Genomic DNA, 23,919 nt, shown 5'->3' on the forward strand with positions numbered 1-23,919 from the left:
GTCGCTTTCTCTTATATTGTGGTTTTTTATCCCTCTCTTTCACAGCAGCAAATTTAATAAACAGATGCCTGCAGCATTTCACCAGTACACAAGAGCTACTCGCGCTTGGGCAGGTGCACACCTGCCTGTGTACACAGGTCCTCGCACAGCACGGCAAACGCAGCCAGGCCTTCGGGACACAGGCCTTCGAAGAGTAAGTTAGCAGCCCTCACCCCAACAAGCTTCTAAAGACCAAAAATACCTCTATCCTCCACTACATAAAGCTTGTGAGTAGCAAAACTTGTAAAAATGAAGCGTACAAAAGGAAACATCCATATAATACATTTGCACCCTGTATACAATGGGTCCCTTTGAAACTGGCCAACAGTCAGCGATGGCAGATTTTCAATTATAGAAAAAGAAGCCAGTGGCTGTCATGTGCACTCAGGTCAATGGTTTGTGTGAGTTTTCCAGAGAGATTTTCATTTACAGTTACAGTACTTGCTGGCGATCTTGGTGATTAAGAAGCCAGTTGAATTTCCTGGCATTTAGGCAAGTAACATTTGATTGTCACAACGTACAATTCTGAGACAATAAATACAAGTAGATCAGATGCATTTCTTCATTGTATCAAGTAACTCCAGTTTAATTTAATACAATTTAGTGCATTTCAGTATCTCATTCACAGTTCGACTTCTGTCCAAATACTTGTGCAACAAAAAGTTAAGAAATGGAAAAGAACTCCAGGTGACATTGTCATTACACAGCTTCAGATTCTAAGACAACTCAATGATGTTTGAAAAGCGTACGCTGCTGTTGCCTAGGCCGACTGACACCAGTGTCTCTGGTAACTTCCTGGGCTCCCTGAAAGCGTTCCTGTCATTCTATTTCCCGAGCACTTTGTAAGAATGCCACCGTTATCCCTGAATTAACAAGCAGCGAGTGTTCATGATAAAACTTAACTCATGTGTCCACCCCACTCGAGCAGATCAGTGTGACATCTTTTACGCAAAAACTGTTTTTGCATCCTGGCCCCGAAAGGCAGGAATACGGAGCTGGATGTCTGCATCCCCCGGGTCGGCCCCACGGCAGGGGTATGGGGCAGAGCCAGGACGGAGTCAGGGGTGTGGCCGGCCCCATCCCCCCAGGCCCGAGAGGCCTTGCCTTTGGTTTGGGGACTAGTTCAGTAGAGAAAGGGGCAGGCACACGGCCGGGACGTGCTGTTTCCAGAAAGAAGGCAGGTAGGCGTTTCGGGCTGGCCGTTGGAACCCTGAGCCTAGGTGCAGTGCAGAAGGGCTAGAAGCACATCGCGCTGTGGGGCACTAGTGTTGTATGCCAGGGGCTACATGCAGTGAGCCTCAGGCCGGAGGCCTGCAGCGGGGGTCTACGCGTGGGGTTAACAAGTCAGGTGAAAATCTTCAGAGCTGGAGAGATTATACTCAGCTTGTTGTAGAAGTGTCTCAGAGAGAGACAAAGCATGCAGAAAGTTACTTATTCTTCACCCCAAATCTGACCCCAATCGGTAGTCACAACAGGCGTGGACAGCCCGGCAACGGCTACTGAATCGCACGTGAGTGCCACACACGGCTGGGTCCAACCACTGCTTTTCCTTGAGGTCAGTGTCAATGCTCAGCAATACCTTAACAGCGTGAGGGAAGATTCTCATGCCGTGGTGCACGAAAGGGAGTCAGGGGACAGACGAGGCAGAGAGACTCAAAATTGATCGACAGGACCTGTTTTTTTTTTTTTTTTTTTTTTTAAATAAGTGCTGCTTACATTGTTGTTTTGTGTATTTAGTGATTTATTCAGCACTCATCTCTTCCACCGGACTCTGCGCTTCCTGAGGACAGGGACCTGAAAGCACCTCACATAGAGTGTGCGTCTGGCACGCTGTCACTGAGTACCGGACAACCAGTGTCTCACACGGGGGAAGATGATGAAGACAGCAATGGCATCCTTGGGAAGACGGGCAGGAGACCCCCTGACACCTGGGCCTAAGCTGAGAGTCAGGCCAGCGGCATCCCCAGGAGACCACGGCCCGGGCTGGGAGCTTGGCCTGCCAGACGCCCATGGGTGGGCCTGGGTCCTCTCAGCTGGGAGCCTCCAGTGGGGAGCCTGGCTCCGGGTGGGCAACAGGAGCTACAGGCCAGCAACGCCCTTCCTGTCCTCAGCCTGGCTCGAGGACCAGGTGTGGAGGGCAACAGCGACGCCAGGCCCAGCAGCTGCCTCACCCCGACAGCGGCCAGCACGGACTGTGGGCTACAGAGTTGCTTCAGCCTGAACATTCAGCCTGAATTTGGACATAACATTAACTGAATTCAGCTCAGAAGTAGAGTGTAAAGGAAAAAGAAAAAAAAAATACTACTCTGGGATTTATGAATTTAATTTAAAAATGTAAAGGAGCTCTCCTCCCCTTTTCCTTCTGAAGTGGATGAAAAGCAAAATCCACCCTCCTCCAAAAAAAGAAAAAAAAAAAAAAAAAAACCCAAACATTCATGGTGTAGTTTTTATTGCTCTTAAAGGCTTGGTGTTGAGAAGCACAAGCTAAGCTGTGAGATGGGAAGGAAACCAGATGAGGTGTGACCCCTGGGCCTGGGCCTCCATCTCCACTCTAACCGAGGGGCTGCCCCGCTCCGCCACGACTCAGTGCAGAATTTATACATTATATATTACTTTCAAAGGGAGGGAACTTCTATGGGAAACAATAACTATTAATTAAATCATAAAAGATCTAAATTTGCATTTTCCAGGTCACATATGTGCATGGTCGTGCCCTTCAGCTTTCCTCCTTTAAGATTCTGCGGGTGTTAGTGAGTCAGTGAATGGCGTGGATCTAAACACACACGGAGACGGATGAGCAGTGTGCAGCGTGAGGAAGGTGCAGGAGAATCTCCGGGGTGCTCAGCCAGGGGAGTGCACGCCCTGCTCACAGCACAGCTGCCCGAGTGGGCAGGTGGATGGATGAGATTTCAGATGGAGGGAAGCACATTTCCAAAACAACAGTGTCTGCAAGCGTGTCTCGTCTGGTTTCCTTGGTCTCGTCTGGTTTCGTTTGTCTGCCCCTTCACCCCCGTGAGGAGCCGTGCTCTGAGCAGGTGTGCGCAGCTGGCATCGCACACACGCCCCGAGAGCACAGCCCCCACAGACCCGGGGCCCGGCAGTGCCTCTGTCATGCAGAACGCTGCCATCCCCATCCAATCTCCCCAGGACACTTAGGCCTGATGCCTAATTATGTTCTCGGTTTACTTTTCTTCATGCCTCTTTTCTCCATTTGTTTTCCCCTAGAAAACTCAACCTACCTCTGTTCAGAATGCTGGTTACAATATATCAGAGATAACACCCATTTTTTTTCTTCCCTTGCTAAAAAGATGAGGGGGGTGTGACTTAGAACAAGCAAGATGAAAGCCAAATGCAGGTGGGCTGATGGTACCAAAACCGAGTTGAGCTTTCTACCACTGCCACTGCTCCAGGGGCTCCACCCGGCCGCGCTGGGGGAGTGGACATGCTGTAGGGAGAAGCATCCCTCGCTTGGCGTGGGCCAGGGGCTCGCTGCGAGGCCTAGGGAGCCAGCATGTCCAGCCGAGCGCTGCCCTCGGCTCTGCCTGGACTCTCAGAGACGTCCAGGAGGCAGGGAGCTGGGCGCTCAGGGGTGGCCGGGCCACAGTGACACCAGCCAGGATGGGGGCAGGTCCTCCCCAAGGACACAGTGTGAGGCTGGGGGGTGGGGGCCCCACCTCTAGTTTCCAGCAGTAAGTTAAAAACTACCAAGAGATCAACCAGTAAAAATAAAATCTCTAGAAGCCAATGAGCTCAGTGTTAACAGTCTCCAACTACCTTTAAAAAACAGAGGGTTGACGGTGCCCTCGCTTCTTCTGAAGCACCCTAGAGTCCCACAGGCCGCCCCGTCCTCCCTCCTTGGCTCCTGATCTGTGGGATGGGCGGGCGCGCGGCAGCCCCGAGGGTCCTCCCTCCCCAGCACCCAGTGTGGAGGGACCAGGGTCTGACAGCCATGAGAGGGACAGAGGAGCTTTAGGTGCATGGAGAACTCTGCATTTCACTGAGTTCTCAGGGGTCCATCCACTTTAAAAACAGATGTACGTATTTACACACAGGGTCAAATAGGAGCTAGGGCAGACAGGGCTCTGGAAAGTAAGGTGGGGCGTTCGCCCTCAGCCAGCCCCAGGACAGGGCAGAGTGAGGGCTCCGACTTGGAGGAATCGACCTGATGTTCGTGCCGGTGTGCTTATCGCTACGGGCGCTCTCCACGGGGCCCCCACTGGGAGCCAAGGTGCTGAGCCAGGCGAGCTCCCCGGGGGACGGACCCGGCCGTCCGCTCCCAGGAGGACAGCAGAAATTCATTATGAGACAGTTTCTGGGGGGACGGGAGGTGCAGAAGAGGTGAAGGGCCAGGTTAAGTTCCCAAAATAACTGATTAAAAAACAAAACATTTGATCTAAGTTTAAGGAGAGAAAGCAGCCAAAGGCTCCCTCTTGGAAGCGGAGTTCTGGAGAGAGGCGTCCGCGGGAGGCCTCTCCGCCGGGACCCACCTCCCACGGGCGCGCTCGGAGATGCGGGACCCTGCGCTGCGGGAGGCTGAAGACTCCATCTGGCAGGCCTTCTGAATTCTTTCCTCTTGGCTCAAGTTTTGTTAATATTAGTCACCAGTTAATAAGGAAAAATAGTTTCTAACTGTCTTTTCCTCCACTCTGTGTGTTGCTCTGGTTTTAATTGAGTTAACTGGATACCACCGTCAGGCCACATGTGTTCAGTCACAGCCATTAATTATTCCTTTTTCTTAAACTCTTGGTTTCCGTAGCTGGAGCCTTTTTCTATCTCAGTTACTCCTATCAGTCTGCGAACTCCAAAGGAAGCTTTCGAGACAGGAGAGAGAGAGAAGAGGTGAGTCAGATGACTTTGCTTTTTTGCTGTAAAACATGTTACGGGGGCTTCCTTCCTCTGCCCCAGACCCTCTCCCTCTGCCCCACACCCAGTGGCGTCTGCTGTCAGAGAGTAGGTGTGGCCTGCGGGGAGAGAGCCCTCAGGCCATGGCCTGCTCAGGCAGGGGTGATGGGCACATCTTCTGACCGGCTGGGTCCGAGGCAGGTGGACACGTGGACCTCACCCTGCCTGCCCCTCTGGGTCTTTGGCTGGTGGGAGTAGAAGGGTTTCAGGGCATTCTAAAAGCTCAGCCTTGCAAACCCAACAGGTGGCAGAAGTGGACGAGCAGGACCCTCAGATGTAACCATGTCACATCCTGTCCTCTGTGGGTGACCTCAAGTCATCATGTAGTCCAATGGGAGAGGCTGATGGCAGTCACTGCCTCTGGGGATCCCTCCCCCCAAGGCCCCTGGCAGGGGGCAAAGGCAGGAGCAGGGGAGGAGCTGACCCGGGGCCGGGCCTGGGGAGTCGGCTCACGGGGCGATGCACACGGACTGCGTCTCCGTGGACAGAGACCCCTTGATTACAGGGAGTGGGTGGGCTCCCGAGTTCACTACGGAGACAGGCTGGGTGTGTGTTCGGCCCCAGGCTAGCCGACAGGTTGTGGTGGGTGCAGCATCGTGCTTGGGGTGGGCACGCAGTGGGGAAGTCGCTGGGGGTCAACGGGGAGGAGCTGAATGCTGATGTCCTGCTTAAACCTCCTGAATGGCCGTCCCAGCCTGACCCCCTAAGAGCCCAAAAGCAGACAGGGGGACTGGGGACCCTCTCGTCAGCATCCTCAAGGGCACCAGCCAGTGGGGCTGCAGTGGGGATGGTGCCAGGGTGGCGGCCGTTCGGCTCTCTGAGGCGACCCTCAGCTCGGTGCAAGAATTCAGGCTCTGAAGCCTGCAGGCTGTGGGGGATCCTGGGTCCAGGGTCCATAACAGCCAGGCCCCCGCCTCCCATGGCCACTGTGATGAGTCACCGGGTCCCGGACCCGTGGCCAATACTGTGAGGCCCGCCAGAGTGTGAGCCGTTAGCGACAGTGTCCATTACCTGCTCCCACAAACCCTAAGAACGTCAGGATGAGGAGAGGTGATCCGCTGGCAAAGACACCCAAGACGAAACTGAAGAGGGGAGACAGGAGAATGGTGGCCCAGGACAGGAAGTTCAGGAGGGTCCACGGCCTCCGGGCAGGCTTGAACTGCTCCCCTGGAAACATCCCCTTCTGATTGTACATCTCCTGGAGCGCGTCCTGGAAGAGCCAACAGAGAAAAAGGAGGCGTGAGGCTTCTTTACAAGCTATTATTTCAGTGCAGGAGAAAATTATTGGCAACGAAAAACGACTCCACCTAAAAAAAGCGCCACATCAATTAAGAGGACAAATCAGAAGCTGCAGGTGGGAGGCGAAGCTGGCTTTACATTTTTGGAGAATCTGATAACGTGCATCAAGAGCTCGCAAGTGTATCAACCCTTTGATTGAGGAAGTCTCCCAGGAGCATAGTCGGTCAAGAAAGCAACGTTGTGAATAGCAGGGGCTGCCTGCCCGGCACAGCCCAGGCCACCCACCACATCCCACACCTCACATGAGGCAGAGTCCGTGGGGATGGCAAGTGTGGCCTGTGTGTCCTGCAGCCTGGACGCAAATCCCTGCATCCCGCAATCTCAGCTGCACGGCCCACAGAAAGTTCCTTAACCTCCCGTAACTCGGTTTCCTGGCCTGGTGAAGGAGGCTAATGAAGAGCTGGGAGGAGAGAGGAGCCTGGCCAGGGCCACCTGCAGAAGGTTCTGGCCCTGGTGGAAATCACCACGCCTGATAGAGCAGACACTGCAGCCACTGCCATGGGCGGGGCAGCCTGTGGGATTCTAGGATGCTTGGGAAGTAGGGAAGGGGACCATCGACCCTCTCTCTTTTTTCTTTTTTTTTGAGACGGAGTCTCACTCTGTTGCCCAGGCTGGAGTGTAGTGGTGTGATCTCGGCTCCCTGCTACCTCTGCCCCCCAGGTTCAAGTGATTCTCCTGCCTCAGCCTCCTGAGTAGCTGGGATTACAGGTGCCCACTACCACGCCCGGCTAATTTTTGTATTTTTAGTGGAGACAGGGTTTCACCATGTTGGCCAGGCTTGTCTCGAACTCCTGACCTCGTGATCCACCCACTTCGGCCTCCCAAAGTGCTGGGATTACAGGCTTGAGCCACCGCACCTGGCCGACCCTCTCTCTTTTAAAGGTGGTTGGAGACTGTTTAACGCTGAGCTCACTGGCTTCAAGAGATTTTATTTTTACTAGTTGATCTCTTCATGGTTCTCAGCTTCCTGCTGGAAACTGGGGTTGGGGTGCCCCCTGGCAGCCACACACTGTGTCTGTGCGGAGGCAGGTGTCATCGTGTCCTGGCCACCCCTGAGCACCCAGCTCCCTGCCTCTGGAATGTCTCCGAGTGTCCTGGCACACACATTCTGGCTGTGTGCTTCCTGAACTATGTTGTTTGTATAAATTCAAACCTCAAGCCTGCTGGAGGGCAGGCCTGTAATTATGAATTCTCAGGGCAGACTTTCTTGAGCCCAAGAGGAGAAAGGCAAGTTTCAAGGCCACTTCTCTGTGCTGGGAGGTAATTTTCCTTTTCAGTTTAACCTTTCTGAGGGCCTGATTCTCAGAGCGTCCCAGCATAATGTGGGGTTTTCGGTTCTAACGTCCTGCCTTGAACGAGGGGAAATCTTTATCTTCTGTTTCCATGTAGGCATCACAGCTCGAGACTTCAGGGGATGGGGCAGGCAGAAAGCACTAGCCGGACATGGCGCTGCTGGCCCCCAGGCCCAGGGCCCTGTTTCAGCCCCACATCCCTTTTCAGTCGCAGGAGATTTCCCTTATTTTCTTTTTCGTTTTTTTTTTTTTAAAACAGAGTCTCGCTCTGTTGACTAGGCTGGAGTGCGATGGGGCGATCCTGGCTCCTGCAACCTCCGCCTCCCAGGTTCAAGCGATTCTCCTGCCTCAGCCTCTCAAGTAACTGGGATTAGAGGCACGTGCCTCCATGCCTGGCTAATTTGGTGTTTTTAGTGGAGACGGGGTTTCACCATGTTGGTCAGACTGGTCTTGAACTCCTGACCTCAGGTGATCTGCCTGCCTCGGCCTCCCAAAGTGCTGTGATTACAGGCATGAGCTATAGCACCCGGCCGATTTCCCTTACTTTGAGAGCCCATCAATGCATTTACAGTATTTTTTACATCCTGGGAGGATTTCCTGGTTATCTCCTCTCCCACAGGGCCAACAGTGGAAAGCGAATGCCCCACGCATTTGTGTGTATAAAACAAAGGGAAAGTTGGGCTGAGCAAGCCGTGGGGGAAAGAAATAAGGACTGAGTGTGGTTTTCAAAATAATCTTCTAACATCCCTAATTTGTTTCTATTACACAAGGAGTCTAGTGACCATCTATGTTTGTTACATACCTGTAATTTCTTTTATATAAGAAAATGAGGCCGGGCGCGGTGGCTCAAGCCTGTAATCCCAGCACTTTGGGAGGCCGAGATGGGCGGATCACGAGGTCAGGAGATCGAGACCATCCTGGCTAACACGGTGAAACCCCGTCTCTACTAAAAAAAATACAAAAAACTAGCTGGGCGAGGTGGTGGGCGCCTGTAGTCCCAGCTACTCAGGAGGCTGAGGCAGGAGAATGGCGTGAACCCGGGAGGCGGAGCTTGCAGTGAGCTGAGATCCGGCCACTGCACTCCAGCCCAGGCGACAGAGCGAGACTCCGTCTCAAAAAAAAAAAAAAAAATGAAACAAATGTGACCAAATGTCACCAGCCCTAGTTATACAGGCATCATGTTACCCTTCATACTTGTCTGTAGTTTGTTAATTTCTCAAACATTAAGAAAAGGGGCCCAGGTGTGGTGGCTCATGCCTGTAACCCCAGTACTTTGGGAGGCTGAGGCGGAAAGATTGCTTGAGCCCAGGAGTTCGGTACCAACCTGGAAACATAGCGGGACCTCATTTCTACAAAAAGAAATTGTTTGAATCATTCGCTGAACATGGTGGCTCGCACCTGTAGCTCCAGCTACCCAGGAGGCTGAGGCAAGAGAATTGCTTGAGCCCAGGAGGTCAAGGCAGCAGTGAGCCAGGATCGCACCACTGCACTCCAGCCTGGGTGACAAAGTGAGACCCTGTCTCAGGAAAAAAAAAAAAAAAAAAAAAACAAAAAACAGAAGAAGAAATGAAAGAAGGATCAGGAGTATTTGGGACCTGGGTGTCACTCCTGTCTCCCAAGGAGCTCCCACGTATCACCTGCCTGCTCGCCAGCGCCCCTTCCACAGCCTCTTCAGGAGACCAGGACGCTGAGCGGGAGCAGAGCCTGCTTACCTTCTCCTGGTACAGTTTATGAAGCCACTGAGCTGCCTCCTTTTCATCCAGCGGGATCTCTTCCAGAGGAAATCTCCTGTTTTATGAAGAAGATTCAAGGTAGGGTGAATCATCACGAGTTCACACTAAAAAGAGGGCACAGGGGAACATGGCGTGCGCCAGGGTGGCCTGTGGGCCCCACTCGTTCTATCACATCTCACTCTCAATTTCTTTCTTTCTTTTTTTTTTTTTTTGATGAAGTCTCACTCTGTCGCCAGGCTGGAATGCAGTGGCGTTCTCTGCTCACTGCAACCTCTGCCTCCCGGGTTCAAGTGACTCTCCTGCCTCAGCCTCCCGAGCAGCTGGGACTACAGGCGTGTGCCACCACGCCCAGCTAATTTTTTAATATATATTTTTTAGTAGAGACGGGGTTTCACCATGTTGACCAGGATGGTCTCGATCTCTTGACCTCGTGATCCGCCCACCTCGGCCTTCCAAAGTGTTGGGATTACAGGCGTGAGCCACCGCGCCCGCCCTCACATTCTCAATTTCCAAAAACAGACATCAAATGAGCCTCTCTTCAGGCATTCGCCCTGAGTACACGGTCAGCCTGGCATGGCGGCGTGTGCAGGGATGGTGGCAGCGTTAACCCCAGGGTGCCTATGAGTGATTTAACCGGGCAGGCCCCGCCTCTGGTCCCATGAGAAGGGCGGTCATGTGTGAGCTTCTGAGAGTTCTGGTCCTTTGTAGCATGTTCAGTCTTTGGAGTCAGTCATGACTCAGAGTGTCTTTCATAAGGCAAAGAAGATTTATTTCACAAATGAAATCCACTTGCTTCAAATATGAAAAGTATTAAAAATGTAGACATTTTAATCTCAATAAAGAAAGAGCTGATTTCAGTTTGGACGCTAATTTATTTACCTACGTAATCTACCAAGTGGATTAGCAGCCCACAAGTTGACATGTCTACTTGGTAAGATAAGCAGGGTCATTACCTGACAAATCTAATTGGAAAATTTTAAATAAGTAACATGTCACGGCTCTTATTTTGAAAGTCAGTTGGAATTTGAGTAAGTAGATGGGGTAAGCCACTCACATATGATATATTAAAATCTTTTAAAATTGAATAAGAACACCAAGTTCACCAGCTAGGATTACAGCAGTGATTCTTTTTTTTTTTTTTTTTTTTTTTTTTGAGACGGAGTCTCGCTCTGTCGCCCAGGCTGGAGTGCAGTGGCCGGATCTCAGCTCACTGCAAGCTCCGCCTCCCAGGTTCACGCCATTCTCCTGCCTCAGCCTCCGGAGTAGCTGGGACTACAGGCACCCGCCACCTCGCCCAGCTAGTTTTTTGTATTTTTTAGTAGAGACGGGGTTTCACCGGGTTAGCCAGGATGGTCTCAATCTCCTGACCTCATTATCCGCCCGTCTCGGCCTCCCAAAGTGCTGGGATTACAGGCGTGAACCACCGCGCCGGCCTACAGCAGTGATGCTAAGGAAACAGCAATACTGTGTGTATGGGAGCCGGGACTCAGGGGCTGCCACGTCCACGGCACCCGTCACTGAGCCACACAGCAAGACTTTAGGTAGGCGTGACCTGTTTTCACTGGTGCCCAGTTCTCCCTTCCCTCTGAGCAGTTAAGAAAAACACACATCCGAACAAGTTGGCTACCATTCAAAACAGGCTATTCAGGCTATTAATTTATATAAACAGGCTGTTTATATAAATTAAGCAATAAAATTTAAGACACACTGATATGAGAACACAATTTGGCTCACGTGTCTGAAGAGTCGAGTTTTCTTAGAACATGAATGTACTCTTTCATTCAAAACAATTATGAAAGTTTAAGAAATTCAGAAAATCTTGCCTTATAGTCAAACTGATTAAAATTAAATTCATTTTCGGCCGGGCGCGGTGGCTCACTCCTGTAATCCCAGCACTTTGGGAGGCCGAGGCAGGCAGATAACAAGGTCAGGAATTCGAGACCAGCCTGACCAACATGGTGAAACCCCATCTCTACTAAGACTACAAAAAGTAGTCAGAGGTGGTGGAATGCGCCTGTAATCCCAGCTCCTTGAGCAGCTGAGGCAGGAGAATTGCTTGGACCAGGAGGCGGAGGTTGCAGTAGACGAAACTGTACCACTGCACTCCAGCCTGGGTGACAGAGCGAGACTCCATCTCGAAAAAAAAAAAAAAAAATCATTTTCTATATAAAATTTTATTGAAAATTAACTTTAACATTAATAAAAATAAAATGTGGTTTTCTCTTAAAAAAAAAAAAAAGGAAAAGAAAAACACATATCCCTGCTCCCACAAGTCGCTTGCGTAAGGGAGCATCTTAGCGGGTGCCCAACGCTGCCTCTTCCCCGCGGGCTGCCAGAGTCACCTTGCTAAGCAAGGGCGGCCCGACGCCATCACGCGGGGACAGCGGGGCTGCCCTGAGCACCGTCTGGGCTTATTGTGGACCTTTATGAGGGAGAAGCAAATCGCTGCGTTGTAAGCCAAAAAAAAAAAATAAATAAAAATAAACAAAAATAAAAAGACAAACAGGCAGGAACCTGCCGTCCACAGGCAACCGCAGTGCTCCCCAGCGCCCAGGAGGGGGCGACGGCGCACCTCAGAGCGGCAAAGACGCGGCTCCAGCTGCCGGGTCCACCCGCGAGGGTTCCACAGCCGGGCAGGTCTCCACGCTCGAGGGTCACGCGCCTCACACTTCAGTCTAGAAACCGAGGAACCCGAAGCTTCGGTGTCTGGGGATTCCACCTATGGATCCTCAGCCCATCAGAAGTGAAAGCTGAGTCTCGTTACGACACAAGCACACGCCAGCACCCGCCACACACCAGCACCCGCCACACACCAGCACCCGCCACACACTACCCCTCAACACACACCACCCCTCAACACACACCACCTGCCAGCACACACTACACACCAGTGCACACACTGGCACACACCAGCACATGCCAGCACATACCCCACACGCCACATGCGAGCACACACCACACACCACCCCTCAACACACACCACCTGCCAGCACACACTACACACCGGTGCACACACCGGCACATGCCAGCACATGCCAGCACATACCACACACACCACATGCGAGCACACACCACACGCATCAGCAAATGCCAGTATACAACAGCACACACTACACACCAGCACACATGCAGGGTTCACAAGGCTCGGCTGCCCACTGCTGAGCAGATGGCCGTGAAGACAACATCACGTCCCGGTGAACCAAAACAGCTTAACGTTGGCCCCACGTTCAACTGGCGTGGGGAGGATTTGCCACAGACGCCATTTCAGGAACAACTGAGGCGCAGAGGCTCCTCTGTCTACAGTGAGGGGAGGGGCCTGCCCAGAGGCCCACGCTGGCTGACTGGTCCCTGACACACACAGTCCCACGTCATACACACCACACCACACACATCAAACATATCTAATTTATACACACCACACCACACACACACACACCACTCCCACATATGATTCGTATATACACACCACACACACACGCACATTTGTAATTTATGCACACCACCCCCACATATATGATTCATATACACGTACCACACACCACACACCTTTACATACATGATTTATATACACACACCACACATATATACTTTATACACACATATAATTTATACATGTGTATAAATGACACATTATACCACACATACCCCACACCAAACCCACATTTTGCACACACATGCATTTATAATTTATACACACATACCACACACATAGTTCAACACACACACCACACACACATAATTTACACACACCATACCCCACACACCATACACATTTATGCACACCACACACATCACACACTACGCCATACACATATGTAATTTATACACACACCACGCTATACACACACTCCCACACTACCCCACATGAATATACAAATTTTTACACACATACTACACACATATAATTTATACACACTTATATACACACTATACTGCACGTACCACACCCACACACAACACACACAACACATAATTTACACATAATGCACACACATACACCACACATGCACACATAACACACCATGTGCACAATCACATGTACCACATACATAATACACACCACACATACACACCCCACATGAACACACACACACATACCCCACATACGGGTTTTATTATATGTCTGTTATATACATTATGAAATATATAAACATAAGAATTAAAAATGATAAGATAAAAAGTAAAGATAAATAAAAATTCTACTTTTTTCTGCACCCCAGGGTGTCACCCTGAGCATCTGCCTCCTGGAGCTGACTCAAGTCACTTGAAGGCCCTCAGCCCAGAGGCCAGCCCTGGGGACAGAAGAGCCCTGCAGCCATCCTGCACACACTGGCCCTGCTTCCCTGCGGCCCCAGGCATCACCACCCATGCAGGAGGAAGGAGGACCAGTCCCATGTGGTGCAGAGCCTGGCGTTATGATGGCATGGCCACAGGGGCGCGCGGGGACACTGCTGCTCCTCCAACAGCAAAGCGGTCAGTGACCTGAATAGCTGAAGCCTTAGAAGTTCAAAGCGAGTATTTATTAAAATATGATTGGGCAAAATAAAGGCAGCGGCAGGGAGGATGGCTGATGAGAAATCTCTCTGTGGGGAGCTGCATGGCACCCAAGGCGGAGGCGCTGTGCGGCTTGGCAGGCGGCCCAGCTCCTCCACGGCCAGTGCTGACCTTGGGCAGCTACTCTGACCACCCAGTCTTGGACCACCACTAACCACCCAAGGATGAGAGCGAGATGTGCCTCAAGGGCTCCTCTCGTGAAGATGACTGAGGCCAGCTGTGGCCAGGATCCAGCACAAGGCCACCGGCTGCTATTATCCCACCTCATGTCCTGTCCCAGCCTGCCATCTGGACCGTCCAGGGCCCGGTCAGTCACCGCAGTCTCCACGGTCCACAGTGGCTCAGAGCTCCCTCCCAGGGGTTTTAGGCACATAAGGGAGAGAACTCTCCGCTCGCAGTCCCACTCACGCCAGGTCAGGAGAAGAGCGCCTCCACCTCTAATCAGCCAGTCCTTGAACTTCAGAAGGGAGTGTGACCTAGCTTGTGTTTATGTTCACAAACCCTTCCTGGAAACCTTCTAGAGTGTGGCCAGAAGAACTGGGTGGTGGTGTGTTTTGCTTTGTTTAATTTGTATGTGCTCAGGTTCTCGCGATTAGAATGTAGAGGGCCTGTAGCCACCATGGGCAGGCTAGGCTGACCAGGACACACGCCCAGTAGGCTGTGGTTGGACTGCAAATATGGAAACGCATATAGTGACAGCTCTGTGCAGCTTTACCAGGCAAGGAGGGCCTTGCCTTTCTGCACACACTTGAATGAAACCAGAGACTGACAAGCTCAACAAGGGCCATCCAGCGCAGTTTCTCCGTGCCTCAAAAGTCTGCCTGAAATGATGATTTATGCTGGAATTAAGGTCACAACCTCAACCTGGGCTTTAAGTCAATAGGATTTCTGGGTGGATTTTCTCTTCTATGTAAGCCAGAGAAGCCTGGAGAGTCCAAGGGCAGCAATGGCTCAGTGGCGGCACCCACAGCCCTGACTGTGGGGAAAGAGACATGCTGCCCGGGGGAAAGCCGCTAGTACCCTTCAGAGCAAGCCCCAGGCTCCTCCTGGGGTCTGGACACACCACTCCTGTTTTATTTCATTGGGACAGGACTGGCGCCCCATAGCACGGAAGCCCCAACTCTCAAGACGGGGTTTAAAAAAGGCTCTTTGGCCCAATGTGGTGGCTCACGCCTGTAATCCCAGCACTGTGGGAGGCCGAGGTGGGCAGATCATCGGAGGTCAGGAGTTCAAGTCCAGCCTGGACAATATGGTAAAACCCCGTCTCTACTAAAAAAATACGAAATTAGCCAGGCGTGGTGGTGGGCACCTGTAACCCCAGCTACTCAGGAGGCTGAGGCAGGAGAATCGCTTGAACCGGGGAGGCGGAGGTTGCAGTGAGCCAAGATTGAGCCACTGCACTCCAGCCTGGCTGACAGGGTGAAACTCCGTCTCCAAGGAAAAAAAAAAAAATCAAACAGGTTCTTCCTCTCCCTTCACCACTGTCTCCTTCAGACACTATGGTCCCTCGCGTGCTGGGGCTGCCATCGCCAGGGCCAGCAGAAAGCCACTCCCACCACCAGTGCTGCTTCAGGCCAGAGGCTCTGCAGGGCGTCCCGTCCTGCCCACCAAGAGACCTGCCTGGGTTTCACCCCTAGGTGAGAAGTCAGCACCGCATGCCCCCCAGGTCGTGTGACTGCGGGACCCAGGAGACTTATGGAGCCCAGTGGGGTTTGAGACCAGGCCCGGGAAGGGACAGAGCATCTTACAGAGGGAACTGCAGGGGCTTCCCAAGAAGGCAGAAGGAGAGGACGGAGGTGGCCCCCAATGCCAGGTCAACGATGTCCCCAAAGGAACAAAACACACTGTGGGCAACGGTGAGTCTCCCCACGCGTCCCCCGTGTCTCCGTGTCCTCTCTGTGGCCTGCATCCCGAGCCCCGGACGAGTCCTGCAGGGCCTCTCCCGTGTCTGTTTAGTGGGGCAGGGCTGCAGACGGGACTTCCGTGTGGGTTCCACCCCGTGGGACTGTGGGACATGGTGCCTGGACCCAGCCGCCCCCCTGGCCTCTGCCCAGTGCAAACTCAGGAAGGTATGGGGGGTGGCCCGAGAGTCGCAGGGTCTGGCCTCACCTCACGCACATGTCCGCCTCGTACTTCTTCCCGTAGAGGATCCCCAGCAGGGACGGGTTCTTGTTTCCTCTGAAGTTCAGGGTTACGTCATAGACAGCTGCGACTGTGGGAGGAGACGGGAGGGTGGGTGACCCAGCCCGGGCGGCTGCACGGTCACTGCCAGAGGGAAATGCAGGTTCCACCTGGGACCCGGCCCATCCTGGAGAGAATATGCCAGGGGCCTGGCCCCATCCTGGGGAGAACACGCCGGGACCTCTTCTCCGAGTTTTCTTTCCCTCTTTTTGCCTCGTTCTCCTCTGCTGGGGAAGGCACTTAGTGGCTGACGTTTCCCACGGGTACTGACGCTGTGAGCGGGACCCTGCTGTCTGGCCTCTGCTGTCTGGACCCTGCTGTCTGGACCCTGCTGTCTGGCCTCTGCTGTCTGACCCCTGCTGTCTGACCCCTGCTGTCTGACCCCTGCTGTCTGACCCCTGCTGTCTGACCCCTGCTGTCTGACCCCTGCTGTCTGGACCCTGCTGTCTGACCTCTGCTGTCTGACCCCTGCTGTCTGGACCCTGCTGTCTGGACCCTGCTGTCTGACCTCTGCTGTCTGGACCCTGCTGTCTGACCCCTGCTGTCTGGACCCTGCTGTCTGACCTCTGCTGTCTGACCCCTGCTGTCTGGACCCTGCTGTCTGGACCCTGCTGTCTGACCTCTGCTGTCTGGACCCTGCTGTCTGACCCCTGCTGTCTGACCTCTGCTGTCTGACCCCTGCTGTCTGACCCCTGCTGTCTGGACCCTGCTGTCTGACCCCTGCTGTCTGACCCCTGCTGTCTGGACCCTGCTGTCTGGACCCTGCTGTCTGACCCCTGCTGTCTGACCTCTGCTGTCTGGCCTCTGCTGTCTGACCCCTGCTGTCTGACCCCTGCTGTCTGACCCCTGCTGTCTGGACCCTGCTGTCTGGACCCTGCTGTCTGACCCCTGCTGTCTGGACCCTGCTGTCTGACCCCTGCTGTCTGGACCCTGCTGTCTGACCCCTGCTGTCTGACCCCTGCTGTCTGACCCCTGCTGTCTGGACCCTGCTGTCTGACCCCTGCTGTCTGACACCTGCTGTCTGACCCCTGCTGTCTGACCCCTGCTGTCTGGACCCTGCTGTCTGGACCCTGCTGTCTGACACCTGCTGTCTGACCCCTGCTGTCTGACCCCTGCTGTCTGGACCCTGCTGTCTGGACCCCTGCTGTCTGACCTCTGCTGTCTGACCCCTGCTGTCTGACCCCTGCTGTCTGGCTGTTTTCTGTTCTTTGTCCTTTTCTTTTATTTCGACTCCTTTTGGATTAATAGGATATAATAATGATTATTTCCCCTTCATAAGGTTTTACATTATGTATTTTTTATTATTTTAATTGTTTCTCATGAATTAGCATTTTATCACCTCAAAACCTGACGTGGGAACCTTGTGGTGCCAACCCCCTCACTTGATTCCTTTCTCACTTTCGCTCTCCTGTGTTTCACATGGAATGCACTATTCTTTTTTTTTTTTTTTTTTTTTAAGAAATCACTATTTTCCGTGAGCACAGCGGTGGCCCCGGCTCGGGCAGTCTGGGGCCTACCTGTCCCCCGGAGGCACTTGACCGCGGTGGTGAAGCCCTTGGTCCGCGGCAGCAGGTGGTACTTGAGGACGGGAAGCCCCTTAGCAGCCGCCACCTCCATGCTGACACGGTGCTTGGTCTCTGTGAAGCGCGTCCCCTCGCAGTACAGGAGAAACTAGGATCGACACGGAGACAGAGGGTCACCCTGCAGAGCAGCTGGGGCAGGCGCATGTCCAGGCCACACCTGCCTCTCTGACAGGTAGCAAAGGTTGTGGCTGAATTTGTGGAAATCTTGCTTTAGCGAGCAGCATGGGTTAGGACTGAAAGGTTCTTTTATTCTAGGGCCAGAGTCTGCACTCCAATCACACATGTTCACTCACACAGGAGAGATCTCCAGAAAGAACTTTCCAGAAAGAAGTGAGACATGAAGGTGTGTCGGGGCAGCAGCCTCTGATCAGTGTGAAAACAGAGAGGGTTTCATCCACTTGCCACAGCGTGAGTTAGAAATGTTAACAGCAGGCCAGGCATGGTGGCTCAACCCTATAATCCCAGCACTTTGGGAGGCCAAGGCGGGTGGATCATGAGGTCAGGCGTTCGAGACCAGCCTGGCCAACATGGTGAAACCCCATCTCTACTAAAATACAAAAATTAGCTGGTCGTGGTGGTGTGCGCCTGTAATCCCGGTGCGGGAGCTGAGGGAGGAGAACTGCTGGAACCCGTGAGGCAGAGGTTGTGGTGAGCTGAGATCATGCCACTGCACTCTAGCCTGGACGACAGAGTAAGACTCCATATCAAAATAAAAAAAAGAAATGCTAACAGCAGGCTGGCAAGGTGGCTCATGCCCATAATCCCAGCACTTTGGGAGGTTGAAGTGGGTGGATCACCTGAGGTCAGGAGTTTGAGACCAGCCTGGCCAACATGGTGAAACCCCATCTCTAGTAAAAATACAAAAACTTAGCCAGGTGTGGTGGTGTGCACCTGTAATCTCAGGTATTTGGAAGGCTGAGACAGGAGAATTGCTTGAACCTGGGAGGTGGAGGTTGCAGTGACCCGAGATTGCGCCATAGAATTCCAACCTGGGTGACAGAGCAAGACTCCATCTTAAAACAAAACAAACCAAAAAACCAAAAAAAAAAAAAAAAACCCAGAAATGCTAACAGCACAGGCAGCCCATTTTCCAATACAGACCAGGAAGAAGGGACAGAAAAAGGGATGGGGACGCATACTGAGCAGGGCAGGCACAGCCAGGGCTCGCTGGGGGCACCCTGCCCTGCCCCTCCCCCGCCAGGTCCCCTTAGGATGGCCTGGTCAGAGCTGGGATTTCGGTGAACAGCAGGGAGGTGGCCCAAGAGAAGCCTCCACGCGGCCGGGCGCGGTGGCTCACGCCTGTAATCCCAGCACTTTGGGAGGCCGAGGCAGGCGGATCACAAGGTCAGGAGATCGAGACCACGGTGAAACCCCGTCTCTACTAAAAATACAAAAAATTAGCCGGGCGCGGTGGCGGGCGCCTGTAGTCCCAGCTACTCAGGAGGCTGAGGCAGGAGAATGGCGTAAACCCAGGAGGCGGAGCTTGCAGTGAGCCGAGATCGCGCCACTGCACTCCAGCCTGGGCGACAGAGCGAGACTCCGTCTCAAAAAACAAAAAACAAAAAACAGAGAAGCCTCCACGCCTGCAGCTCAGATGGGGAGCTCTGGCCCCATGGAAACAGTGCCCCGTGTGCAGAGGCTCTCCTGGGGTTTCCCAGCCTGGGACGCGGGCAGCGGTGCGTCAGGAGTGGGCGTGGCCGCCTCCCAGCACGCAGGGTGTCAGGCCGCTCTGCGCACTCACCCACATGTACTCAGGGTAGTCGGACAGGCGCTTCAGCCCTTCGATGACTGTGTCCCGGTCCTCCTCCCACTTCCGCTTGCAGAACACGATCTCCAGAAAGTACCACGTCCAGCCGATGAGGGGCACGTAGAGCAGCTCCTTCTTAGCGAGGACCTTGGAGCTCTGGAGGGAGGAGAAGGAGGGGCACCGGGCACTTCAGCATCAGACAGAGGCCAGGGGCTTGGCCAGGCTCCCGGCGCACCCAGCTCCTGCGTGGTGTTGCTCTGGGAGTCACGGCTTTGTGGCTCAGGGGGTCTGTTGTGAATGAGGACTTGGCTTCTGAGAGTGAGTGGCCCGCCCCAGAAAAGAGGAAACTGAGGCTCAGGCTTGGCTGAGGGGGCCTCAGGGAGGGTGGGTGAGCCCGATGCAGAGGGTACCAGGCTTCCTGGGGGTGGCCTGGGGGTGCTGCCTCACACAGGGGCTCTGACTGCAACGAAATTCCTCTGCCAGCATCGGGGAGTCGTTTAGGTTTCATCCGAGGCAGCTTAGCTAATGGAAGTGGTTCTGCGGGGATGCAGGTGGGGTCATCTCAAAGGCAAAGGCCATGATGAGAAAGGAGGGCACAGCTCGGGGACAGCTGAGGCCCTGCGGGCCAGGGCCCCTCAAGCAGCCAGGCACCACTGCCCAGCTCAAAGAGACTCCCCAGGAGGAACACTCAGGGACTCGGACCCCAGGGGCCTCTCCAGCACCTCCCCAGGGACTCCCCTGCTCCCCCAGCCCTTTCCCTGGGAACCCCAAGTCTCCCCCAGCTCCTCTGATGGGACCCCCACTGCTCCACCCAGTACCTCCCCCTGCAGGGCCCTCCTGCTCACCCCTGGCACCCCCCTACTCCCCTAGCTCCTCCCTGGGACCCCTGCCACTCTCAGCAACTCCCCTGAGACCCCCATGGCTCACCCTAGCCTCTCCCTGGGACACCCCCCGCTCACCCCCAGCCCTCCCTGGGACTCCCTACCCCGCTCACCCCCAGCCCTCCTGGGTCCCCCCTGTTCACCCCCAGCCCTCCCCAGGACCCTTGCTCAACCCCAGTCCTCCCCAGGACCCCTGCTCACCCCCAGCCCTCCCTGGGACCCCCCGCCATTCACCCTTAGCCCTACCCTGGGACCACCCCACCCCGCTCACCCCCAGCCCTCCCAGGACCCCCTACCCCACTCACCCCCAGCCCTCCCAGGACCCCCCCTCGCTCACCCTTGGCCCTACCCCGGGACCACCCCACCCCACTCAGCCCCAGCCGTCCCGGGACTCCCCCTTGCTCACCCCCAGCCTTCCAGGGACCCCTCCCCCCGCTCACCCCCGGCCCTCCCCGGGCCCCCGCTCACCCCCAGCCCTCCCCGGGTCCCCGCTCACCCCCGGCCCTCCCCGGGTCCCCGCTCACCCCCGGCCCTCCCCGGGCCCCCGCTCACCCCCAGCACTCCGAAGCGCTCACACATGGTCCACCCACAGAGGAAGTCGATCTCGAAGTTGTGGTTGAGGATGATGACCGCGTGCTCCTTCCCGAAGCGCTCCACCGTGGCCTGGTCCGTGAACAGCGTGCACTCCGTGCAGGACCACCACTCCAGCAGCATGACCAGCTCTGTGGACAGAGGGAGGGTGTCGGCACCGGTGGGACCCCTCCTCCTGGGATGGTCGGGGAGCGCCCGCAGGAGACACCTACGCTATTTTCATCCAGAGCGGAAGTCTCTGCTAAACATGAGTTTTGATGACTTACATTGAGTATGTTTTATGAAATTACAACGACCTTCTCTAAGCAACTGTTGGGAGGAGACAGACAGAAGGTAGCAGCAGAAAGGGGGAGAACTGCCACTCTGCACGGAGACACTGATCTTTACGCCCAATTACGATGCTCACGTGCGCCTTGGTGTGGCCGAGTACTGCACAGCCACACCCCCGAGACGCGCGGGAAGATGAAAAATGTTGCTAGATGATGAGGAAGCAGAATACAACCACTCATGTCCGCAGAACAGACGTGGGAGAAAACGCAAAGCGCTGGGTGGAATGGAATTATAGATGATCGAGTAATAGGAATTACACTTTCTCCTAAAACTTGCTTTGGGGTTACACTGGTTTTCCATATTTTAAAAAAGGTCATGTGAGGTCTAGCCCACCCCCAGGAAGGCTGACTGGGAGTGCCCTACGGGGCTTGCTGCTGGGCAGGCGGCCAGAGGCCTGCAGGGCCCCCAGAGACAGCAGGGCGCACCTGACCCCGTGGGTGCTGGTATGTGAGGGGTGCCAGTCCCTGCTTTGGGTGCTTGTCCCCCGCCCACCCACGGGGTCTTGGAGCCTCCTCCCTCGGTCCCTTCCCCTGGCTCCGGCCCCGTGGGCTTCCCAGGAGTGCCGGGGGGGGCCCGTGGCTGGGAACTCTGTTTGCAGGCAGGAGACCTGCGCGCCTGTGGGGACTCTGGGGACGCTGGGAACACGGCATTGTCTGTCTCCTGATGGGGACTCCGGGACGCCCTCATTCACCTTCAGGAGAACTGCAGGGCTGAAGGGTTCCATGGTGAGAACCACACATCTTTGTCACACGCAGGCCTCAGAGGGAGACAGTCCCGTTCAGAGGGCCGTGTAAGGAAGGACAAGAGGGAGGCCAAGCAGGTGGGCGTGTTGTCGGCTGCCGGAGTCTCGTGCCCCCCAGCCAGTCGTCCGGGAAGGACGGCCTCACAGAACCAGGATGCGGCTTCCTGCTCAGGACGGCCGCAGGTTTCTTGCGCTGGACACCAGCCCAGCTCTGAAGTGTGGGCTCTCTGCAAGGCCATCGCCCTGGGCTTCTTTTATACCAGTTATTTATAAAGGACACTAGAGACCAATTCCAAAGACATCCTGTACGGGTGAACAAGGGGCCGCTACCCGAGATCACGCAGCTCAGCCCAGGATGGCCAGAGACGCCTGCAGACAGTGTGCAGATGCAGGGAAGTGCCTTCCCAGAGGTCACGATGCTGTGTGCACACGCAGGCAAGCAGAAAGGACGCAGAAAGGAGAGAGGGAACTCAGGGTTTGTGGGGGCACCAAGGTACCCCAATTCCTTTAAAAGAGAAAGGTCGCCTGTGGGCAGAGGCAGTGGGCGGGAGGAAGTCCTGCGTGTGGGGAGAAGACCTGCTAACCAAGCCCCACAGCAGGCCTGGCCTGGCAGGGGCGCCCCCACCACTGGCTTGCCCCTGGCAAGTGCTCGAGACCTCTGCCTTTAGGGTCAAGCCCGGTGAGGGCTGGAGAGGAGGAATGAACTGAACGAGAGCCCACACAGCCAGCCAGACACAGGCACACTCCCCATGAGTGTTCCGGAGGGACAAGCTGTGCTGTCTGGACAATGGTCCCATCCAAAGGTCACCTGTGGCAAGCCCAGGGGCAGGCAGCCCTTTTCCCTTGCCGTTGGCATGTGAGGGCAGCCTGCAGCAGACCTCAGGACCCCTCGGCCGACGCTGGCTAACTGCAGACAGCTGTCAGCGTGGGCATCTGTAAACTGTCTTGCAGGGTGGGCGGCTCCTGGGCCCGACATGAAATTCCTTTCATCATTTCCTTCACTCAAATATATGCTTCCCTAAAGCACAATGAGTAAGCCAGCCGTAGCCTATTTTTCAACCGCTGATTTTTAAAAATCTAAAATTCTGGCCGGGTGCAGTGGCTCAAACCTGTAATCCCAGCACTTTGGGAGGCCAAGACAGGAGGATCACTTGAGGCCAGGAATTTAAGACCAGCTGCGGCAGCATGGCAAAAGCCCATCTCTACTTACAAATACAAAAAGGAGCTGGGTGTGGTGGCAGGCACCTGTAATCCCAGCTACTCGGGGGACTGGGGCATGAGAATCACCTGAACCTCAGAAGATGGAGGTTGCAGTGAGCCAAGATCACACCACTGCACTCCAGCCAGGGCAACAGAGAGACTCTGTCTCAAAACAAACAAACAAAAAAAAAACAACAAAAAAAAACCAGACAACAACAAACAAACCAAAAAAACCCTAAAATTCACCCAATAATAGTAACAATTTATCACGCATTGCTGTGCACCTGCTGTGTGTGCTGATTTAGGCTTTATAATACAGCTCAAAGGCAGGTGGTTTTGTCTGTGCTCTGCAGATGAGAAAGTTGAGGTTTAGACACTGAAGCCCTGACCGAGGTCCGCAGGGAGGGAGGAGCCTGGGCCAGGCTCTTTAAACGGCTCCAAACCTGCACCCTTCGCCCCAGCACCTATAGCTCTGCAGGTCAGATGACAGCAGAGACACACTGGCAGTGAGTTCAAAATGGGCAGCAAGAAAGTACCCGGCATTAAAGAACGAGAATAGGAATGAAGAAAATAAAACAGTGGTTCAGAGTCATTAAAAACCACTGTGGCTGGTGCGGTGGCTCACGCCTGTAATCCCAGCAGCCCAGCAGGCTGAGGCAGGAGGATCACAGGAGCCTAGGAGGTCGAGACCAGCCTGCGCAACATGGCAAAACCCTGTCTCTACAAAAAGTACAAAATTAGCTGGGCATGGTGGTGCGCACCTGTGGTCTCAGCTCCTCAGGAGGCTGAGGTGGGAGGACTGCTTGAGCCCAGGAGGTGGAGGTTGCAGGGAGCCAAGATCACAC

At 54.4% G+C, this 23,919-nt stretch overlaps 1 protein-coding gene across 14 annotated transcripts in view; it reads right to left on the reverse strand.

Annotated features, from left to right (window-relative positions):
- The window catches only part of AGPAT3 (1-acylglycerol-3-phosphate O-acyltransferase 3), a 124,968-nt gene continuing 101,049 nt past the window's right edge, over nucleotides 1–23,919 (reverse strand). For 13 of the 14 annotated variants that reach the window (XM_077995622.1, XM_077995629.1, XM_015132785.3 and 10 more), the window contains 7 exons: nucleotides 20,764–20,933; nucleotides 19,325–19,486; nucleotides 17,518–17,671; nucleotides 15,929–16,031; nucleotides 9,245–9,320; nucleotides 5,953–6,151; nucleotides 1–4,850 (listed from right to left, as the gene is read on the reverse strand). In XM_077995622.1, the coding sequence (XP_077851748.1) occupies nucleotides 4,762–4,850; nucleotides 5,953–6,151; nucleotides 9,245–9,320; nucleotides 15,929–16,031; nucleotides 17,518–17,671; nucleotides 19,325–19,486; nucleotides 20,764–20,933 (953 nt within the window). In that variant the 3' untranslated portion in view covers nucleotides 1–4,761. Of the gene's footprint in view, nucleotides 4,851–5,952; nucleotides 6,152–9,244; nucleotides 9,321–13,766; nucleotides 14,641–15,928; nucleotides 16,032–17,517; nucleotides 17,672–19,324; nucleotides 19,487–20,763; nucleotides 20,934–23,919 lie in introns of those variants that run through there. The other variant, XM_077995628.1, reaches the window with a different exon arrangement.

The sequence above is a fragment of the Macaca mulatta genome, chromosome 3 (genome assembly GCF_049350105.2).
Source record: "Macaca mulatta isolate MMU2019108-1 chromosome 3, T2T-MMU8v2.0, whole genome shotgun sequence".
NCBI lineage: Eukaryota > Metazoa > Chordata > Mammalia > Primates > Cercopithecidae > Macaca > Macaca mulatta.